General features: G+C 44.7%; 1 protein-coding gene across 1 annotated transcript; it reads left to right on the top strand.

Annotated features, from left to right (window-relative positions):
• The first annotated feature begins 1,776 nt into the window (after window positions 1-1,776).
• LOC144135035 (kelch domain-containing protein 3-like) lies at window positions 1,777-23,001 on the top strand. Its single transcript, XM_077667805.1, has 9 exons — window positions 1,777-1,840; window positions 2,738-2,911; window positions 5,867-6,025; window positions 12,811-12,998; window positions 15,159-15,378; window positions 18,757-18,843; window positions 20,157-20,265; window positions 21,619-21,704; window positions 22,847-23,001. The coding sequence occupies exons 2-9, from the start codon at window positions 2,764-2,766 to the stop codon at window positions 22,999-23,001; spliced, it is 1,152 nt and encodes a 383-aa protein (XP_077523931.1). The 5' UTR covers window positions 1,777-1,840; window positions 2,738-2,763.
• Window positions 23,002-23,746: the final 745 nt, after the last annotated feature.

The raw sequence follows: 23,746 nt of genomic DNA on the forward strand, positions 1-23,746 counted from the left end.
CTCCACATCAAGGGCAAGCGGTGATGCGCTCCGGCTGCACAACGTCGACCTGCAACCCCCACATTTTAAAAGAATACTTCGCGTGTTACTCCGCCAAAGGCAGAGCAGCAATCCACCGTGCGACTGGGCGGAAGTAACCCGCACGTGCGTTTTGCCATGGCAACTATGTTTGTTAGCTCCTCCAACTCGCTGCGCTGATATCAAACAAAAATGAAGGCAGGCGCCGTGCCATTAAACCCTATTCAATAGCAACATCTCTCACATAGGATAATTATTCGAAGTTTTTAAGTATTATCACACCGTGTGGACAAAGATCCTCCGATAATAAGACGAACAACAATATCCTTCTTAGTGCACCTTTAATAAGTGGAGCGGGATATTGTTCTCGGCTTTGTGCTTTTTTTTCATTTAAAACAGTTCAAAGGAGCAGCAGCAGGCAGTGCCCCTAATCGACAGCCCTAGCTTGCGGGGAGGGCCAACGGGGCCGCGACTAGATGGCTCATTCATAGTCTCTAAAAAGATTCTGTCAAATAAAGATGTTTTCTTTCAGTCAATTTTTTCGAGCGTGATAAACATTGTGTTCCTGAAATTTATGTAAAGGATTCCCCTAAACATGTCACCAACACTGTTCCAGCTTCAAGTTATTGATCAGTTCGCTCTCGCCCAACCCTATGCTAGCCGTCCTGGTCAGCTCAGAGGCAAAGTGACGGCTCCGGTGCTGCGGTAGTTTCGGGTTCATACCCCGGACCAGGACAAATTTTTTATTTAGCTAAGAAGTTTCTGTGCAAGCTGTATAGCTTTCCTTTGTACCCTTATGGCGATTAATCACTCCCTTATTGAAATCTACTGCATGTTGGGGGATTCTTCAAAACAGTTTACCAAGAAATTAAGTGCTTAAATGTGTCTTCAGTGACAACACTCTTTGCTTTGCACCTTCTGTGCTTATGAGATCAAAACATTGACCTGCAAGCCTGCATTCGTGCAGTGGGGTAATCTTGGAGCACCACGGAGCAGATTCTTTAATTTCTTCTTTTTTTTCTCGTCGATGCCCACAGGTCTTACTGAATTGACCGTCCGTATGAAGACATGATTTTGTTTCTAATAAGTGCTCCTCTATTGTTATACTTTTTTTTAATAAGTGATGATGCATTATGGGTTCACCCAATACACACCCAGTGCAATGTATTTTCTACGGTCTGCTGTCGGCCGGCAGTAAAGAAGAAAAGCCCGTAGATTAAAGGCAGCCGTCAAAGAAGAAGAAACGGAATCCGTATGCCACTACACCTTGGCCATTCCCCCCGCGTGGGTATGTGCCATGTTTATTGTTGCTCCCCTCACTGAGGTAATGAAGAAGAAGGTTCCACTGCCATCGCACGTTTCTGTCTGTTATTTAACTTTAATTATTCTTCTGTCGTTTTTATTGATACATTTTTCAAAATTCACTCTTGGTGCTAACATTTTGTCGTAATCTCGTATGGAAATTTCTTTTTTTATGCCACTACACCTTGGCCAATTCCCCCGCGAGGGTATGTGCCATGTTTACTGAGTCAAAGAAGGAGAAGAAGAAGAAGAAAAACATTGCAAAATTCACGATTGGTGCTACATTTTTGTCATCATCTTCCATGGAAACTTCTTTGTTTATTCAACTACACCTTGGCCAATCCCCCCGCGTGGGTATGTGCCATATACCTGGGGTGAAGAAGAAGAAGAAAAAAACATTGCACGCTTCGGAACGCCGAGAGAAGATTCAAGGCGCAACCCGAGCTGCTCAGGGTGGTCAGCCAATTCCACGACGACCCAAGACCGGGCAAAGTAGGCGCGGAGAGCGTCCAGTCATCACGTAAGTTGGCGACGAGTCCACACTCAAACGTAACTTTTTCCCTATACGAAAAGTTTCCATGCATCTTACCAAACGACAATGCACCAGACGCTGTCTGACAGAATCTTTACACTGCTGGCGCTCCACAGGCGCTGTGTATGCGGATAGATGCTTTCTACCTATGATGCTCTGGCTAATGTTGAGAGAAAAAAAAATGGCTTCGAATAGGGCATGTAAAGCACCAGGATATAAATGGTTTCTTTCTGCGTAGAGGACACGAATACGGGGCGGCAAACAGGCGTGAAAATGATAGTGGTAAATTTGCGGAGATAGGCTTTCTTGCGTGTTGTTACCTCGGTGGATTTGACTCAGTTGACAAGCCCCGTGAAGCAGTGTTCCTGTGGTGCAGAGCTTGGAAAAGTTAGCATCAGTTGCCGATGGCCCGCGCTGCCTTGAGTGTTCTTGTAAGCCCACTTTGTGGAATCCTGAAAATGCACGGCTGCGGCCTACGTGGTTGCTGTGGCTTGTCGTTCGAGTTCTCTTCGCTAAATTTTTGTTCCTTCACCAGGCGACCGTTATATTGACCCATTTCTAGTCGCGGCCGGCCTGTGCACTTTCGTGCTCTGTGTTGATCCGGTCACGACAGGACCAATTTAACGTTTGTGCCTCCTTTACTGGGAACGTCCAGTCTTACATTTATGGAGACGCGCATACCGAAGCTGAAAGTTTTTTTCGCGCCTACAACCGCGGGCTTGATGTTTGCTTACAATAGAGCATAAGCGGTTTGAATTTTACCTCCACAAAATGTCTTGAAAAGAGGCGCAAATTAGCAAACCGTACGTACGACTGAGTACGATAGTGTTTCTTTTTATAGCCAACTAACCCTGGCGTTATTTGTTCGCGTCCCTTCCGAAGCAGGATATTCAAGTTGCGGTGAACCAAGGATGTGGACGGCGCGTGTCGAGGGTGGACCCTGCTGCACCAACCACGCGGCGGTCGCAGTCAACGACGAAATCTACTTGTTTGGCGGCTACTGCGTCGACGAGGTCAACACGATGCGCCGGCCCATGGACGTGCATGTTCTCAACACGGGTACTTGTCGTCTCGGAAGGGCTGCAACATTGGAGTGCCATGTGTCTTAAATCCCTGACATTAGCTGCTGAGACACTGGGCGGAGCTTTGCAGAAAAACTTGGCCAATTCAAGATCATTTGCTACTGCAGCGCATGTTTTCATGTATGTTGTATATTTTTATCTTTTTGAACAAAGTTCTATCTCAGCAAATCCCATTGCAGCCATGTTCTTTAGGAAGCCTACAAGCATAAGATGCAACTGTTGATTTTTCAGCATGTCTTCTTCATAGCGAAGTTCGCTCTAAAATGCAGATAACACCAGTTTTTTGGTTAGCTGCTTCTTATATATTACTAATTATACATCTCGCCTGTTCCTTCTAAACAAAGGATGCAACATGGTATGCGCAAGTAAAAATTTTGTAGCTCTTTTTACAGCGCCCAAAGAACGCTGTAGTCAACAACCTTCAGCGAACTCTACACGTTTCATATGAGGCCCCCTCACTTCTAAGCTTAGCTTTGCCCCGGCACAGCAATTACTGCATGCAGTGCAGTCTAAACGTACTTTCTTTGGTCCTGCAGGTCCAGTTCAGAGCAAAAGGCGGTTTTTTAAATGCTGTTTTTTTTAGGAAATAAGGCACAGTAACTGTATGAATTATCAATGGATGCCTCAACCATACTTTGAGGAAAGGGAGAAAGTCTCGCCTCCGTTGAAAAGCGCCTGCCGCGGCTGGGTTCAAACCAGGGAACTTCGGCTCAGTAGCCGAGTGCCCTAACTGTTCACCAATCACCTTAAGCCCCAACTCGATGGACACATCCTACGCGTACCATCGGAGCGCCTACGCGCACGGGCGTACGCTGGATCCTGTCTGCGCATGCGCAAAGCGCGACGCGCGCGGAGGCGCGAGCAGGGGCAGATATCTGTCCATGTCAGATATCCGCGCCTGAGCGCGCGCGCTTGCGCGCGCGTCGGAAGCGGGGTCCGGTTTACAACAATAGGAGGACGGCGGGGGCTTTCGGGGACTCTTTTCTTTATGGCTTGAACCTATCCCAGGTTCCTGGAACGTTTCTTCGCGGTTTAAGTTGTCCTTTCAGCGACCCCCAAATCCCCTTACTTCACGCTTGAAATTCCTTCGGTCGGCTCGAGAGGGAGAACGCCCCAGCACAGGGAGCATGGAGGTGTATGACTTTTTTCGACGCTTGGCACGGCGCGGCGCTGGGCGCGTAGGCGCTCCGCCGTACGCCTAGGATGTGTGCATCGAGTTGGGGCTTTAGGTGATCAAGGCGGCAGTGTCCACTAGTGGGCGCCGATGCAGAGTTTCCGCATTGAGGCACTTAACGTTGCTGTCCTGTGTTTAATGACCCATAAGCAACTAAGGCTACCATGCAACAAGCGAAATAAGGCATTTAGTGTTAAGAAGTACACTCATCCCACGCGCTTTTCATGCAACGCGTTCACGAGCCATGAATACAGCAATAGGAGCCAAGGTCTCGTGCCTATAGGTTGAATTGCGTTGCCAAAGAACAACATCAGAACGTCAGCAGTTGGGGCATGGCTTTCACGCTCTCGCACCACCCCCACGCTGCGCCAAAGGTATCGCGCAGTTTTGCATCACTGAATCGTCACAGCGTGCACGGGCGCTTACAATGGCTCTCTTTTGAAAGGAGTTCTCAACAGTTCCGCTGTTGATTATTTCTTTCTCTGTTGGCTGACAAAATAAGGCTCGCAGTTCTTACTCGCCACCTATGTGTGTCAGTGCAGACTTCTCTCAGTTTACTTCTAAAGGTATGAAAGATAGAGGTGGGATGTGAATATGTAGATGCCCATCAGAAACAGTTCACCGATAGGCGAGAATGTTAAGGTCAGAATTGCCAGCAGGCTTACCCTGAGTAACCAAAGTGTGCCATATGTGAGCATATCTTCTCCTCTCAGGCAAGGGCACTGTCTAGCGACTGTGTTTTAGGGAGTCTCGATATCTAATGGCGTAATATGTCACCGAAAATATACTCAAATTGCCTTTCCTATTGAAAGATACATTATGACCAGTTGCATAGTTATATACGTTTCCGTAAGAAATTTTATGGAGTCAGTATGGAGCATATGGCGTTGCTATGGACTATATGGAAGCACATATGGAAATAAGCTGACTCTATTTGGATTCCGTACAGACAAGATATAGATTTCTATACATTTTTGATATCCTGTGGACTCAACATTCCCATAATTTTATATGAGTGGCTGATATGAGACTTGTTATTAGAGAATATGTTTTATGTGTCATTTTAGGCTTTATTATGTGTTAGCTGCCTAGCTTGCAAATTTATATTGTGTTTGAAGTCGGGCAGGTGATGAGAATAATAGCCTGAATAATAAACGTGAGCGTCTTTAAGAAACGCGCAGACGTTAGGAAATTGTGTCAGGTGGCCTTCAAGGAGCGACTGAACGAGATGCTTTTTCTTTTTAATTCACGGGGAGCACCCTTGAGAAATCAACTACTGCATGAGGAGTAGCCCGTATGTCGTGTTGAAATTGTTTTTGGGTACTTTCGCTCTACGTTTAGTACTAGATCAGCGTTCTTGACCAATCAAAAGTGTTCAGTGTCCTGCATGTGCCCTTTTCTGCGTTTAGTTTATCCAGCAGCAGCTTGTCGCTGGAACTGTGTTGAGAACGGTGAAGCTTATCTGCTGATATGGCGCCGTAAATCAGGTGGTACTGGCCCTAACAATGAGATCAAACGTCGTGTCTGTTCGCTAGCCGTCGTTGTGGTCTCGTTCAGGCTGTTTGAGGCGAAAAGTAAGAAGGCTAACCGATATCATTTTGTCATGCTGAATAAGAGGCATTAAAAAGACTTGCCTCCATCTAAGCACTTGTTCACAGTATTCTGCTATCGCTAATGTCAATTTCCTATCACCCTCTGGGAAAAGGGAAATAGTGCGAATCACTCAATCAAGAAAACCATTTTGGTGCGGCGTCGCAGCCTCCCTTCGGTGGACGCAGATCCCCGTGCAGAGGAACCTGGAGAGCGTTCCCTTCCAGCGGTCCGGCCACACCGTGGTGGCGTACGGCGAGTACGCCTACCTGTGGGGAGGACGCAACGAGGACGGAGCCTGCAACATCCTCTATCGCTTCGACACCGGTCAGTTCAGTGGAAGGCTAGGCTCCCGAGTTTATAGCATGCATGCTGAAGAAAGACAAGCCACGCTCGGGACCGCGTGACGGCAGATCGGCATTCTGGCTACTGGCTTCTCGTGGCCTTGAGAATGAAGGCACTCCTGGGGCTCAATGGGTATAGACAAGTTTTTTGTTGCCTATATATGCATGGATGTCTTTCTTTTGAAAAGGGTCATCAAGTGTTCCGCTAATTATGTGGTGCGCAGACGGAATTTGGCAGTTCGTTGTATTAAATAAGCGCCATGTCACTGCCTAAAATGCCGAAGACAAGTAAGTTTGTCATTGCTTTTTTCAAATAATACCGGTAGCAATTACACTGAACACAGTAGGACTGAATTCCTGCAGCTTTCTTTCTTCTAACGAAGACAAATGTACGCCCAAAATGCATGCCATCCGTGAGAGTTTCGCTCGGTTCTGACTGGACAAGAGTTATGCCTTCATTACTGTGAATGTTTGCCAGTGTTATCTAACTAAAGAGATCATACTATTTTATGCAGAAACGAATTTTGTAGATGTATTGGAAGCGTACAATCGAGGGTTAGTGACCTCTTACTAAAGATCAAAACGAAGAATCGGGCTTTGGGAGGGCATGTAATGTGCATAAGGGTTAGCGATAATCGTTGAGATCAACGGGTTGGATTCCAAAAGCAGGCAAGAAAATCAGGGGTGTCAGAAAGTTAGGCGAGCCGATGAGATGAGGAAGTTTGTGGCGATAAGGTGGCCAAGGCTGGCACAAGACGCTGTCATTTTGAGAGATGTGAGAGAGGTCACTGTCCTGAAATTGTTGTAGTCAGTCTAATAATGATCATGCTCATATTAATTCATGGTATAGAGCCGGCGTCTGCTCTGATTCAGAAACCACTTGATTGTTAGCCTCCGGTCCAATAGCCGCCCGCTTATGCGATCTAACTGCAATAGCGAAACAACAAGAGTACAATTTTCGACAGGAGTATCGAAAAGGGCCCACTTCGGTCCGTGTGAGAAAAACTATTTCGTTTCGTCCTATGGGTGACGAAAAATCACTAGATGCTTACGAGTGTGTAGCGCGAATATTTCATTTATTTATTTATTTATTTAAAATACCTTACAGGCCCCATGGGGGCATTGTGTAATAGGGGTTTCAGAGTAAGGAGCCTTCTAAAGTGGTATACAAAAAATAACACCTCAATACAGGCCTCATCAACATTACTACCAAGATAAAAACATGAAACAGGAACAACTGTAGTAATGAAAGGCCACAAAGGTACACTTAAGGAAATAACATGAGTAAAACTTAACGTAAGGCATTAATACTACAAAGTAAAATACACAAAGAATGAACATATCAGGGAGTACAATTCTTGAAGTGATATTCAGGGAAAAAGACGCAAAAAAGCAATAATATATACAGGTCATACAAGTGAACACACGACGCAGCATAAAATAGCAATTCACAGGAGTGAGATAGCAATGCATCACAAATATCACAAGAAGTTCGAAGCAGATTGCCAAGTGTAAGAAACAAGATAAAGTTATTTGTAAGTGCTATTATGAACAATGCTCGTGTAGGAGATGAAGAAATTTTTCTCGATCTGACTCGGAAGCAATGTGATCAGGCAGATTATTCCACATGCGAATGGCGGTAGGGAGTGCGGAAAAGTTAAAAGCATGTGTCGTACCGTACATGCGCGCAAAACTTAAGTGGTTATTTAAACGACGAGACGTGTTCGAGGCGGTCTGGATATGTAGTCTGGATTGTGTGGCATTATAAACATATTTGTGAAACAAGGATAACAGAGCGATATTACGGCGAAGAACTAAAGGCTGTATGGAATGATCGAGTTTCATTTGCGTTACGCTGGAGTGATGGCTATAATTACGTGAAATGAAACGGGCAGCTCGGTTCTGGACTGATTCAAGCATGTCGATTAAGTATGCAGGATGTGGGGACCAAATGGATGATGCATATTCGAGCTGAGGACGAACAAATGTCTGATAGGCCAATTTGCGGATGTGGGAATGTGAATTACTCAGATTACGACGTAGGTAACCTAATGTCCATGAAGCTTTTGCGCAAACGGCTGTAATATGGTCTGTCCAGGAGAGGTTATCGGTTAGGTGAACACCCAAATATTTATACGATACTGTAACAATTCGTTATTATTGACGTTGTATAAAAAATGTGAGTTGTCAAGCTGACGACTAAAAGAAATTACCTGACTTTTTGACACATTTAAAGCCATTAACCAGGTGTTACACCAACTATGAATTAGGCTAAGGTCATTTTGAAGGGCCAGGAGGTCGTCAGTACTGTTAATTGATCTGTAAATAATGCAGTCGTCAGGAAAATACGTAAGCGAGAAGAAACATTAAGTGGCAAATCATTTATGTAAATTAGGAAAAGTAAAGGGCCCAAAACATTGCCCTGAGGCACACCTGAAGTAACGTAAGTAGGAGACGAAGCAATATTATTAACTACTGTGAACTTTTGACGATTCGAAAGAAAATTACGAAGCCATGTTAGAGTGAAGGAGTAAATTCGAAGTGCAGTTAATTTAGCAATAAGGGGACAATGAGCTACACGATCAAATGCTTTGGAAAAGTCAAGGAAAATGCAATCGGTCTGCTGGCTATTGTTCATGTTAAGGTGCAGATCAGTCGTGAATTCGAGTAACTGTGTCTCACATGATAATCCTTTCCTGAAACCATGTTGATGGCGAAAAAAAATTATTGGACTCTAAGTGATTATAAATATGAGTAGCAATTATATGTTCGAGCATCTTGCAGCAAATGCAGGTCAATGAAATTGGACGGTAATTTTCCGGGGAGTGTTTATTCCCAGTTTTAAATATGGGTATGATCTTGGCCATTTTCCAGTCATTGGGCAGCTGTCCCGACGACAAAGACTGCTTGAATATATGGTACAGAATGTTACTGGATATAGAAATGGTATTTTTTAATATCTTGGAACTAATATTGTCAATACCAGATGAAGTATAAAACTTCAAATTATTAATAAGACATGCAATTCCCTCCACCGAGATTTCAATACTTTCCATGAATTGCCAGTCAAAATCAGCAACATCAGGTACATTGGTATGATCCTCGCGGCTGAAAATCGATGAAAAAACGTATTAAACGCAGAGGGGCACACATTGTCAGGGAGGGGAGTACTTGTATCGCTATGCAAGGCTATCTGGTTAGAGTAACGGCCAGGTGATATAACTCGCCAAAACTTTTTTGAATTCGAATTTAAGAGAGAAGGTAAATCTGTGGAGAAATATTTATTTTTAGCTGCAGCTAAGGCAGAACAGTACGTTTTTAAGCAAAGGATGTACCTTTCCCACGAAGGAGCATTATTGACGCGTTTAGTGGTATTGTACCGACGTTTCTTTTTATTCCTGAGCTTACGTAGGGCATTAGTAAACCAAGAATTTGTTTTGTCATTTGTTATCGACATCAACGGGATATATTTGTTAATTAGAGTAGACATTTTATTCTTGAAACACACCCAGTTATCTTCCACCGAGTGATTATAAAAAGAAGGAAGTAGCGTGCGGTTGAGAAATACTTCAAGTTCATCGTTTATTTTAGAGTAGTTTGCTTTATTAAAATCATGTATTATTTTCTTTGAGATCCCCTGAAAAGGGTAGTGGAACACTGAGTGTTACCTGAAGAAGGTCGTGATCGCTAAAGCCGTTTAGATTCAATTTTTTCGGGGGTGTTGGTGAGTATAAGGTCTAGAATGTTAGTACCGCGGGTTGGTTTGTTAACGACCTGGAACAGGTTAAGATCTAAAGTTAAGTTAAGAAAATCCACAGATGTTCGACAAGTTGATGATAGATTACGCCAATTTATTAGCGAAAATTTAAAATCACCGAATAAGTAAACAGAATGCGCAGGACAGAGCTGGAGGGTCGTGGTTATGCTATTGCGTAGTTCTGTAACGAAAGAAGTGCTGTAGTCAGGTGGACGGTAGCAAGCACCTACCAGTAGTTTGGTCGTATTTATTATTACTTCAACCCACACAATCTCAAGAGATGAGTTCGAGTCGATAATAAGTGAAGATAATGACTTTCTAACACCAAAAAGAACGCCCCCGCCTCTTTTTCTAGTTCGATCTTTGCGGTAAATATTATAAGAATGGTTATCAGGAAGAATTTCGTCGTCAGTAATGTCAGGATTTTAGCCATGTTTCGGTAAGGACAAGAATTTTAGATTCGTTATCGTCAAGCAAAGAGCAAACTAATTCGCGCTTGGGCATGATGCTTCGTATGTTTGCGTAAGATAGTGTCAACAAATACCCATTGATATGTAGCTTTGACTGTGGAAGAGCCCGTGAGCAAGTGCTTATGTCTAGCTATCTTTGCGACATGACAACGGTATCAGTGTTTTTGTCGTACGTGTAAGTCTGATTACTGACAGTTTAAAAGGAACTTTTTGAGGTGTGGCGAAGTCAAGCAGCTTCTTTCTAGCTTGTCGCGTAGCTGGGGAGAAATCTTCACCGATTGAATATTTTAAGCCTTTTAATTTGTGTGCAGATGACAAGATGCGTTGCTTTTCTTTAAAAAAAGTTAGTTTAGCTATTATAGGTCTGTTCTTTCCTTCTTGGTATTTCCCAAGCCTATGTACGCGTTCGAATTGCGAACTGATTATTTCAGTTTGCAGTATTTCAGAGCAAAATTTTATTACTTCCTTTTCAGGGGTAGCCCAGTCCTCATCAGGGTCATCTTCTATCCCGAAAAACAGCAAATTACTTCGTCTGAGCCTGTTTTCTGCGTCCTCACATCTTGAAGTTATTGTATGCAGCTGATCTGAGACATCACTTAAAGTTTTGACTCCTTTTTCCTTCACGCTAGAATCTGCAGCGTTTCCTGAGGGAGTGGCTAACTCAAGCGCCGCAACCTTGGCTGTTAGAATGATGAGTTCATTATAAGTGGCAGCTTGTTTGTCCTTTGCGCTTTTTAATTCTGTCAAGAGCGCCTCTTGTGCGGCCTCTAGTTTCTGTATCGACTCAAGAGCCGCGGCAAACACATCTGCCTCAGCTTTTGACATTGGACCTGGGTTCGTCTCAACGTCGCCAGAAAGCAAGGGGAGCAAATCAAACATTGCAGAATAGAGTGAACGCAGAAGTAAATTAGAACGCTTTAAGACATCAATCCACTCAAGTGGGCACGACACCGCGATCAAACAGCAGTTGTTACTCCTAAAGCATGAAGCACACCGTACGTAACTAACCTGCAATAGCAGTAGCTGAGTACGCTGCATACTCGATGCCGTGTCGTGCCCGAAGTGGACGCTTGCTGGCTGGCTTTTAAGTCCTCTTTCGGTGGTGTCCGTTGTAGTCCCCAATCGCCGTTGCCAGATGTGCGCTAAAGTCTGGTCTCGATTCTGCGCCGTGATTACCAAGGCAAGCCGAGGTGGTGTCGCATCATTGTGCGCAGTCTGCACGTGCCGGGAAGTGCTGAGCAAACGGCCCAAGTGACGGTCACCTGCAATAGCACTTGTGCGTCAGCTGTGGTGTGGGAGCAAAGAATGACGCCTGGCGGCGGCCCGTGGGTCACCCATCCTTGTCCGCGGTAGATTTCGAACCAGCCGCCTGTCACAGCGAGGCGAAAGCCTAGCAACTTGGCCACCCGTCGCGTTCAATCTCGTTTCACTCACACTTTTTTATTCTCGTGTCACTCATGCTTTCTCAGCGCCCTGTCCCATAAATGTGGAGAAGACCATTTCCCTCTCTCCGCTTTGCTACCCGCTTACTCCCACCTCACACACTACCTTTCATCCATCTTCTGTAAAAGTGGAGATGGGAATTCTCCCGTCTCTCTAATTTGCCACCTGTGACAGATGGAATGATGACGACGACGACAGCGTGAAACTGAGGGCCGAGCTGATAAGAGCTAGCGCTGCAAAGGATGACGAGACTGCGCTCTTATAGGGGACCGATAATCATTAGATGGTTTTCACCTGCATTTATTTCTCCGGCCTCTCTTTTTCAAACTACATGAGTTCAAGGCGTAGAACTAGTAAACCAATACAATTTAAGAACCTTTATTGTGGGCATGGTTAGGTTATGTAGCGCGACAAAAACGAGGACCACCAAAAAATTTGACATGACAGGCACTGACTGCTTCGTTTGTCCTTTTTCTTGTCAAGCTGCATTCTCTAACCATGATAACAGACCAACAAGCCGAAACAGCCACTTCAGTTTATTGTCGGGATGGCTAGAGCCCGCCGAAGGTTTGGAAGGGGGACTCAGGTCTCTCCTGAAATTGAGGTACTAATATTTCGCCTCTTACTCGGACAGACCCACCTATTCCTGAAAGGCGGTTCGATCGTTGTAGCGTTCGGATTTGGAGTACATTGTCGTTGCATCGTAATTGTACCACGGATCTCGAATTTCCAGTGTAGAGACATTCAAACAAGGGCGTGTGCTGTGGAATGTCATTATGAGGTGGTGTGAGTTTCCTATACGCCCTGTGCTATTGTGTTCCTCAAAGCACGCGTGCAGATTTGCCATGTTGAAGCCACACAGCATCTTCTACCATTCCGACCACAGGCATTGCAAATTGCAGATAAAGAACGATACGATGAGATGAGGGTCCGGATTGCAAGGAAGAATAGCGTTGTGGGTCCTAAAGATGTGCACCAATTGCAGTTCTTAGTAAAGGCAATGTGTTGTCTGAGTTTCGAATGCATTCAATTAATTGCTCGTCTCCAGTTCTTCGCCCTTCATGATGGCACTGATTTGTTCACATTCCCTTTGCACAGCGTCGGTGACATGGCTCCGTCCCCGAACCTTGGGCGAGACTCCGGCAGCGCGCGAGGGCCACTCGGCGTGCGTGGTGGGCAGCCGCATGTACGTGTTTGGCGGCGTCGAAGAAGATGATGTGCGGCTCTCCCAGGATGTGCACGTACTCGACCTGGACACCATGAAGTGGCACCTCCTGGTCACTAGGGTGAGTAACAGGGACCTTTGGTTCTAGCTCCGTTCTTTGATCTAGCACTGGGAATTAAGGAAGAAACTCGAGTTAAAATATATTTTATTGGAAACAAACACAATGAAACGAGGTCGGTCAAAGCACATATTACGAATAGCTTAGAGCAATGCTTCGGCCCTCAGACTATATACATATAAATAATCCCCTCTATATTGCTTCGGACCTGAAAGTATGTGCAAATGAATAATCTCAATAATGCTTCGGCCCTAGGGGTATATGTAAATAAATAGTCTCTACTTTTGTTAAGTAACATTGTAATAAGTGAGTCGAACCTGTGCCATGAATTTCAGAAGGAGCGCAATACCTCTTAACGTAGTATCCGAGCTCTCAGCATCTGAATCCAAATCGGCTATTGAAACACATGCATGGGTTTCGCGGAAAATGAGAGCTTGCTCCTGATGGCCAATTGGAATACACTATTATTGTAACAGAGTGAATTCCGAGTAGCCACAAAAATGGGTGCCGACACAGTTTTTCGTTTAAAGCTGCCTATATGCCTAAAAACATGAAAATGAGCTCCAAACACCAGTGCACAGCGTGAAGAGTTAGCGCTAAAATATTTTGTACCGGCACTTTCAAGCTGCTTCAGCGCCAGCTCTGTGATGCACCTTAACGTCACGTTCGACCTTCCAACCTGGGTTAACCCCGTTCTGGTGACGTCGGCGTCACCGGGAAAAAGTGTTTGCTCCTGTTGACATCCTCTGCTTTGGGTGACGTCACAACAATTGCGGCAAATGACGTCACTTGATTGGGCTGAAAATGCGGATCGGCTGCTCGAACAACGTTCGAAATCGTATTAAATTATGCTCAGCTAATGCCTGCGACTATAACTGACTAAATATTATATCCTTACGGCCATCAAACAAATCACGTCGTTTTTTGAAATAGAACTTAAAATTGGTGTTCGTGGAAAGGAAATGGCGCAGCAACTGCCTACAATATGTCGGCGGACACCCGAGCCGCACCATAAAGGAAGAGAGAAAGGAGGGAGTGAAGGAAAAAAGTGGGGCCATAGTGGAGCTCTCCGGAATAATTTCGACCATCTGCGAATCTTTAACGCGTGCTTACAGCGCACAGCACACGGGCGCCTTTTGCGTTTCGCCTCCATCGAAACGCGGCTGCCGCGGTCTGGTTCGAACCCGGGAACTCCGGATCAGTAGCGGAGTGCTCCAACCGCTGAGCCCGCGCGGCGGGCAGTCGTTTCTTTTCGCCTTTGAACTTTTCTGTGTGTACCCCTTCAAGGCAAGATAACCGCTTGTCCTCAAAGGTGCACTACAGAAGAATCTGGACTGGTCTTTTTACCGCGGGAACACGATCTACATATTCCGAGCATTCCTACAAGCTCCAAATTATTGTCCTGTGCGGTAGATTTTTCTAATTTAAATAAAATTAACTGTGCTGGCTCCCGCTTTTTTTTATTTAACTCAACGCTGGAGGTAGGAGGAGTCGGCCAGCGCGTGAAATGCCTTTCAGCTAGTCCCGAGGCGGCTTGCAGCTCTGCCATCGACGGAGTGATACGTAAATGAAAGAACCGCGCATTTTTATTTACTTGTGGCTAATTTGCGGTTACGTTGTCTGCAACTGAGATATTTTATTGACGGAAACCTAAAAAACAAAATAAAAGCGAAAGTGAAGCCGCCACGGGACTGCCTGAAAGTTACTGCGCGCGTTGGTTGACTCCTCATATCTTCAGGGTTGAATGCAAACAAAAAAGCAGCGGATGGGATGTTTCTTCCGATTTAAATTAGGGAGCAGAGGACAATAATTCAAAATTTCTAAGAATGCTCGAAACGTGTAGATTGAGTTTCCGCGGTAACCAGACGAGTTCAGGTTCCTCTTAAGTGCACCTTTAAGGGTAACAGAATTGATTCCATGAGAAGGCAAGCCTAGCAGAGGCGGCAGAAAGTTAGGCGGTCGGATAAGACCAGGAAGTTTGAGAGGATAGGGTAGCCGCAGCTGGCAAACGACAAGGTTATTTGGAGTGACATGGGAGAGGCCTTTGCCCTGCAGTGGGCGTAGTCAGGCTGATGATGATAATGATGACCACTTCAAGTGCAAATATCCGCAGTTTGATGATGACGATGACGGCCTGTTTGTGCGTACCTTCCCTCCGGACAGGGTGCCTCTCCAGAGTGGCGAAGCTTTCACTCGGCTGTGGCCATCGGCCACTGCATCTACGTCTGGGGTGGCCGGCGCGGCTCAGATGCGGCACCCGCGCACCTGCCCGACGACTTTGCATACAGCGACCGCCTCGCCTACCTGGACACGGCGAAAGGTGTGTGGGTGCACCCTGTCACCCGGGGATCCACGCCGCTCGCCAGGTGCAGCCACTCCTCCTGTAAGCGGCTGAGTCACCCGTGCGTAAAGTAGCAGCTCTTTGCCGTTTAAGAAACGCACTGAAATTACCAGGAACATAATTTTAAAGCGGGTGCCTATAGTGGCTCATTATTGCGCATTCGTCCATCCGCGAAATCTGGTGCACTATAACTCTCGATCACATGACGTCAGCTCGATATGTAAAAAAATCCTTGTGCACGGCGGGATTCGAAGCACCATTCTTCCGTTTCGCAGCCGAGCGTGCTAACAAGTACGCTACTTGCCGCCAACACGTATGTAGTGCTGCTTGCCGCAGGGGTTTATTGTTTTACAATCTTTTTAGGTTGCCCCAACCTAATATATGCTAGCCCGTTGTTTAGGCGGTGCGAGCTGGGCAACATTATTTTTCATTTCTTTCTTTCTGCCCACACTAATATATGTCTAGCCCATTGTGCTTTAGGCGGTGCGGGCTGAGCAGCATTATTTTTGTTTCTTTTTCACTGCCCACACTGATGCATGTCTATCGTAAGGACGCTAGAGAGTGTTTTCGGAAAGGCTTCGAAACAGACGGATGCCTCCCAAACGCCCTCCAGTGTCTCCAGCATTTAGGATTCACAAACAATTGTGTTCTTAATCAACATCTTAACCACACAACAGTGACACAAGCAGCAACACTGCGCTAAATGCTTCCGCCTCCCCGCACTTTAGGTCCACAATGTGACCCCCTGAATTTTACTGACGATCGCAGCTAGACAGTACTGCTTTTCGGATTAGACACGCTGGAAGCACACCTATCGCATAAAATTCGTTCGGATTTATCAAATAATTTTTCATCCAAAGCATGGCTCCCGCTTACACCGAGAAAGTGATGAACGGAGCAAAATACAGCAGGAATTTCATTACGCAAGCTGAGATTACAAATAGTATTTAGCTTTGAAAAATAGACAAAAATCTATTTGAAATTGAATTGCTGGCACACTCTGTGCGAAAGAAAAGATTTTGAGAAAAAGAAAACGTAAAACACGCTTTTTTTTATTCAAGAAATTTAGACAACACAGTGTCTTGGTGCAGAGGGCAAAAGGCGAAAATCAATCCGCCTGACTGGGCCCTAAGCACCACTTAAGAACAAAAGCTGCTGAATGTAAAGAATACGAAAATCGCAAGACTATTTTGCACTTCGCTCAGTCAGATTTCTGACAACAGATGGAAAATCTTTTATCTTTAGGTTCAGAGAACTGCAACGTCACTATGATTGATATCCTTGACAAATACACCATGATGCTTCCGAAATATCTTTGTTTCCTAAGACCTGTTGATGTTCCGCGAAGGAGATGATGTTGCGTTATTAAGACTGGGAAAAACCTTCCCGTTTCTCCTTAACGATGTTCTCTGACTGCCGAGAGGGTCGTGACGTCATCAGCCCACCAATTTGAATATCTGATGTCCGTTAAGTTCTAGTACCTTCCCTTTGATTAACAGGTTGCATTATACGTACCCGGCACAATCTTCCATGTTAATCCTCTAATAATGCAATTTAGTCCAACGTGATCCATCACTAATACTATAATGCACCCATGAAACCGATTTATTCCACCTGCTAATGCCCAGTGATCCACCATAATCTGTATTCAGGGGTGGTGCTGCTTTAAAAATAGGGGGGTCCTTTCGAATATTTAGGGACACGTCAACTTCTCAATCCTGCCAGATTTTCTTCAGAATGAGATTAGGAAGGCGGCAAGTTTATTTTTTTTTTTGAATATGAGGACGAGTTATGCAGCTTAGCCAAGACACTGCTGGTTGGGCAGTTCGAGTTCAGTGGCCCCGGGCTTTTCGCCGTGTAAGGCTGTCTAACGTTTTATTTCAAAGAACTTAGATAAGCAATCCTTAGGGAAAAACGCTAAGGCGCCCGTGTGCTGTGCGATGTCAGTGCACATTAAAGATCCCCAGGTGGTCGAAATTATTCCGGAGCCCTCCACTACGGCACCTCTCTATTCCTTTCTTCCTTCACTCCCTCCTTTACCCTTCCCTTACGGCGCGGTTCAGGTGTCCAACAATATATGAGACAGATACTGCGCCATTTCCTTTCCCCCCAAAACCAATTATTAATCTTGAGGGCAGAAAATAATGAAACATCGTATCACATTCAACATCAATGATGTTTTGGTGAAAGCTTAGATAGCTTTCTCCGTAGGATGTACTGGGCAAATTGAGCAGAGGTTAGTGTAGGCATCTCTGCAACAAGCACAGGAAATCACAATGAACACTTGTAGTTTACACGGCTCTTATCATGTGCCGCGTAGCGCCGTACACTCACATCGCCGGGGGCACTGCACAAGTTCGGTACATTTTATTGATCTTTTATATCTGTCGAAAAGAGTTTGTGCGAGCGCAGGAAACAATTCATAAGTATTGATTTTCTAGCGAGGAGGAAGAGACGGCAATGATATTTTTCATGTTCGCGCAGTATCTTTGGGAAGTTTTGGTTTTTTGACGATTACAAGTATAGATGTCCGCCCAGAGTTAGGTGATCTTCGCTAATGAAGGATAACAGATGGAGCAAGTAGCTATTGCTCAGGAAAAGTTAGCATGCATCCTCGCCTTATGGGACAGCGAAATGTCTCTATTTTCTTCAGAAAGCTGAGATAGGTGAACGAGAAACGGCAGTTAAGGTAAAGCAAAATTAATGATGAACTTTGGAGAACAGTCTGAGTAGGTGTCGCCAACAATGCACATACTAACCTCGCGGAATGTTATGGTGCGCTGTGACTTGTAGCTATTGTATGTGGCAGCTGGCAATTAATTCGAGTGCAACGAAACCCACGAAAAAGTATACAAGGTAATTTAGGTGACAAGTAAATGAGCCACGCGAATTCACAAAGGATTCCGGCACTTACCTTGTTGGTGTTTTCACGGCGAAATTATGCTGTCCAGTTGAACAGCTTTGATAAACCGAAAGGCTGTGATACCCTGAAGGCCCGACTTGCTCTCTCCGTGTCAGGTTGGTTTTAAGTGATATATCTAACGCTTTTGAAGAGTTGTGAAAAACATCCGAAGAGCTGTGTGCTAATTTAGAGATGTAACAATCAGTCGCTAAATCTCTATCTCGGTCATAGATCTCGCCTGAGATGCTGCGGAACCTGCTCTTTCACAAACCAGAGAAGGCTGTATAATATAGAAGCCTCAGAAATGATCTTTCTTGCCCAATATACGTATTGACGATGATCAGCAGTCACTTCGCAGTGTTTTCGCTCTAGTCTACATTGCACTAGTAGCTCTGGTAAAGTTGTGTTGGCTTACATGAATTTACAGCGTGTACTAAATGCGTCTTTTGTACCACACATAAAATATTCAAGGTTCCGCTGTCACCTAAAGATGATTTCCCGCACTTTTTCGCCTGCAGTTGTCCACAATGGCGAGATGTACGTGTTCGGAGGCTACAATGGCCTCCTGGCGACGTTCTTCGGAGATATGCACAAGTACAATCCAGGTACTTGCGCGCATCTCAGACACCCAGTTTTTCCCTTAAGCGGACTAAATTTTATAGTAAATTTTTTGAGTAGCACAGAGAGGCTCTTGGTTTCAATTTCGGCTGATCATGGCTCTCTAGGCGGGGACAAAATGGTAACGTTGCTCGTGTGCCCAAGAGTAAAGTTCACTGATCGGCGACGCTTAGCCGGCAATGCAGCCTCATGACTTTCGAATTTCGAGAGAAATAGATGAAATTTGATCAACCACAGGGGGCAGAGAACTCGTGTTTTCTAAATTTTGGAAAAGAGTTATGGCTTTTACTAATGGTCAGCAACATATCTCTATTTTCCAAGCAGAGGCCTATCTGCAATAGTAAAGATAACTGTTGGAATTTAATTAACCGGCTTACAATTTAATATCATCAACTCGTTTGCTCACATGCACCAACACTGGTATTACGTGGCCTGAAAAGCCATCGTTTTGTGCCTAAAAGCCTGTTTTTAAAAACTGGTGAGGGCTTCGCTGAAACACTTTATATATAAGGCTACCACTTTCACCGACGCAGACGAGTGACCCGAAATGTTACTTCGTAGAAGCAGCAAGTAATCATTTCACTGTGGCGCAAAATTAACATTCGCGAAATGAGTTTCTGATCATAATACTTCTCATGTCTAAGTGTAAACTTCGCCTCCTGCGTGAACACAGTCGACTCGACAGCTATGTGTGTTAAGATGTCGCGCTCATTTTGCGTTAAAGTGGGTGAGCTTTCACTCAAGGAACATCATGGAAATTCTTTCCTCAGCAAGAAAAAGACCCACGTCACCGATCGTTCTTCGTCTAGTGTTTGAATAATTGGAGCAACGCCAACTTTTTAGCAATGTTCACGGCAAGATTCGTTTTTGAGGAACAGTTGGCGCCGTGGGTCCCATGTTCTTATACGCGGCAGTGTTATTTTATCTCTAAATGCTCCTCTCTATAATTATTTGCTCTTTCTGTCTGTTGTGCTCCATCTTCGACCAAATTTATTGGCACTATAACAGCTGAACACCATTCTTATTCAGTTAATTACAACAAAGGTGACCGTAAACCAGCGGTTCTTGGGTAGTATGGTTATTCCAGGTGATTTCTTTTTGTATTTACATTTACAATTAGGTAAAAAAGAACAAAAATATATCGTAGTGTTCTATATTAGGTTAATCTGTAGATATTTTCATTTATTGAGGCTTATGGCGCGTTTCATTAATCGCCTCTTGAAGCGAGTTGATAACAATTTCACTTCCTAGTAACCCGCACTATGTGAAACATGAAGCGCTCACGCTTACATTTGTTCAGAGCGCTCGCAATGGAGCCAGGTGAAGCTGCTCCGCAAGGGACCCTGTCCCCGCCGCGGCCACTGCTGCAGCATGGTCGGTGACCGAATGTTCCTTTTCGGTGGCACCAGGTACGTAGTCTAGCTGTTTTTGTGCATACGTGTACAGGGTGTTCATCCAAGAATTTACAGAATTTTAAAATTGGCTTTTTGATTTAGAAAGGCGGTTTTTTCTCCATAGCATTTTCAGCAGTGTAGTACATCAGAATGTAGTCAAAAGTTGCTGATTAGCAGGCTGGTTAGCTAATATTGAATACTTAACTTTTTAACTATTACCGTCAGGTTCCTTAGTTGTTAAGTGGCGTGTAGCCCACCATAAGTAACATTCATATCAGTTTTTGGTATTTCGAACAATGCGGTGACCCTCGGCGCTGTGGACGACTAAATATCGGCTATCTCGACGAGTTACGTGCACTGTAGAAGTTGCTTTGCCTGGAAGCTTCTCGAAAGCGCATGTATTTTGGCGCGATGTAGCCAATATTTATTGGGCTACAGCGCAGAAGGTAACCGCATTATCGAAATTCTGAAAACTGATATCGATATTAATTAACGTGGGCTACACGCCACTAACTGAAGGAGCCTAACATTATTAGTTAATTAGTTAACTATTCTACATTAGTTAGCCGGCCCGGTAGTAAGCATTTCTGAGCTGTATTCTGCAGTAGTACATCGCCGACAATGCTATGCCGAAAAAAGCGCCTGCTAGTTAGCATTTCTTAGCTGTATTTTGATGTACTACACCGCTGATAATGCTATGCGGAAAAAATGCTGTTGTAGCTTAAAAAGCCTATTTTTAGAGTTTGTGTGAAGACTTAGGTGAAACGCCATATATATCCGCGTATTATGCCACCTTCCCACATGCAGCATAGCTTTAGCGATACGCGTGCGCTGCCCTTTAGCAACATCGCTTTTAACAATATGGATTCGAATTTTTGGCGCTGGTAGGACGGCATTACACCCCATGTGAAACACCCGCCGCGGCGATGCAGTATCATTGGTTCTCGGGTGATTGTGCGAACGTCATAGGGTGGGAAATTAGCCTTTGGTTATTATTTCCCACAGGAGCGAAGTTCCAAAAAGCTCCTCTAAGCTATGGTTGTGCGCGTTACCACCGTTCTGTAGTCAGAATTTGCGGAGGACCTCATCACGGTGATCCTCGTGCAGAACTCGGGAGCAGCTTCAGGACCTAAAAACCGTCATACATACCCGCCGATTCCCGCTAAATTTGGCTGTTTAGAGAGATGCGCTCACCACGTTTTATTCTGGTTCCATAAAAAGTGCAGACATCAGTCGGCCCTGGCCTCTTCTTTCCCTATAGGTTTAAAAACATGTAGGATACCTGACGGACATGCAAGTCTCCACTTTCCTGCCCATCGAACGCATTCTTGATTTTTTTATTTCACTGCTGGTATCTTGCCTGTGCAGCCAGCAAAACATCCTGGATAGAAGTCGAGAAGCCAGCGACAACGGGTCCCTTGAGGACCACCCAGACCTGCATGTCCTTGAATTTGGTGAGCATTGCAGAGCATACATTTCCCAATGAGGAGATGGAACGAAGGCTTACGGGGTGCAAGCGTGCAAGGTCTCACGAATGCATCGGGAGACACGCCAGGAGGGTGCACCAAAGTACAAGAGCCAACGTGTCCCACAGCACTCGTTAACATGCACATTTTTGCAAGAGGAAGTAACTCTTAATCCGCTTTCCTTTGGTTAAAGCACTAGGTGAGCTTCGCTATTCGCAGTACGCCATCAGAATCGTGAGTGTTTAGGTCACTCTGCTCTTGGCGCAAATTGCAGTTTGAACCTGCTTAAGCGCGTAAATTTCTTTATGTAAGTATTCGCGTTATTTCTTGCATATTTTGTACATTTTTAACGCGCCTCAAAATTTTCAATGCCACCACAAGTCGCTATTTTGCACTCATTATTATCCTCCGTTCACCAGCAGTTCTGTGTGTGTAATGGGTGAATGAATTAATCAGTAAAACATAAAATCAAGCAATAAAAAGTCAACAAGTATAAGATATATATTACTGACCTCAGGATGGCCACACTGTCCGTAACATATACTATAGCGTGCGTCCGACCTCTGCGACTTGTGATCGGACGTAACAGTGCATTGTCTATGGAAACGAACCAAAATTGTGTCCGACCCATCTGCCAAGTTCCTGAAATATTAATTGATAATTTAATATATAAAACAAATTTGAATCAATGATACGTCATACAGCCCGTATACACAGTACTGGGCTACAGATCGAAGTAATACGGAAAGGAGAACAGAATTTTTACATTACAAAGCAATTGCTTCCTGAATATAAGCGAGGAGCAGCCTTTGTCTCTTTTCACTTCGTACATTTTAATTGGCACATTTGTGCCTTTATTTTTTTCTGATCACGTATTACAGTAAAACCTGACATCATTTTTAACCTTAAATCTACCATCTCATTTCTAGTTGTGGTTAGTAGATGATGGCGTCTTCGGCTTGCAGCCTTGATGTCGGATATTTCTTTTGATCTGCCTTAATATTCTGGCCATCCCACCGCTTTTTTCTTCCCACTGAGCTCCTCTGTCCGTCCATTCCAATTAACATGGGGTAACACTACTTTGGTTACTAGTAAGATATGCATCGTCTCGACATAGTTTTTTTTTTCAGCGCCATCCCTCAGGACATTATGTCTGCTGGTGATGATCGACTTCCGCCTGGACATAAGCAAACTTCCAGAAGAAAATAGGCAAGTCACGCTCTCTGACCAGAGTAATATTGATATTTGTTGTGTGGTGAATCTAACTCCACTGTGTTTCATTTAGAAGCAGCTTTGAATAACCCCCATTGCATGGCAGGAAGAATTCGCGAGGGCAGGTAAAGAAAGGATGAGTGAGGACAGAACTGAAATTTGTGGATGCTGTCAGCAGCAAATCACATGTGAGTGGGATCATAAGGCACGTTGACTTAGCATGAGTTTTTGGATCATTATTATGCAAACAAAAGACGGAGAAGATGAGACAAATGAAAATATTACAGAACGCCTTGCCGAACTTTAGTTTTTATTATAGCGTCTTAGATTGGATATCTTAACATTAAAAATTGTTTTGAGAATCGGTTTCTTTTCGTGTGCTTACTCATTTTACATGCACTATTTGTTTTGGTTGAGCTCCTGTTTCTTCAGCTTCACCAATATAGGTAGTCAGCAATGAGCCAACTAATTGCTTGTGCCTGCCTTTCAACACCTCCCACCCGCCGCGTCCTCAGACACAAGCTTAGCTGAATAGATGCCCACCCACCAATCTGCACCTTCGATCCACCCCACCAGCACACTTCAAAGTGCCCACCTTCAGCTCCCAGAAGCGTCATTCTCCATCCAGCCACGAATCTCTACCCTCCAGAACCCCACCAACTGCCGCTCCACCTACCTCTACCCTCCACATGCCCCGCACCCTCTAATTGCGCACCTAGTAGTGCAAAGAAGAAGCGACGGCAAAATCGAATTCACTAACACAGAAAGCCAGCTATCCTCTAAAAGAACCGTTTACCAGACACCTTACCTCACCTACC

Source organism: Amblyomma americanum, chromosome 5 (genome assembly GCF_052857255.1).
Source record: "Amblyomma americanum isolate KBUSLIRL-KWMA chromosome 5, ASM5285725v1, whole genome shotgun sequence".
In the NCBI taxonomy this organism is placed as follows: Eukaryota; Metazoa; Arthropoda; class Arachnida; order Ixodida; family Ixodidae; genus Amblyomma; species Amblyomma americanum.

Excerpts from the sequence above, each read along its gene's own strand:
- LOC144135035 (XM_077667805.1), top strand. The coding sequence starts at position 2,764 with ATGTGGACGGCGCGTGTCGAGGGTGGACCCTGCTGCACCAACCACGCG. Across the intron at positions 12,999-15,158 it reads GGCACCTCCTGGTCACTAGG|GGTGCCTCTCCAGAGTGGCG; the intron begins GTGAGTAACAGG and ends CCCTCCGGACAG. Across the intron at positions 18,844-20,156 it reads TATGCACAAGTACAATCCAG|AGCGCTCGCAATGGAGCCAG; the intron begins GTACTTGCGCGC and ends ACATTTGTTCAG.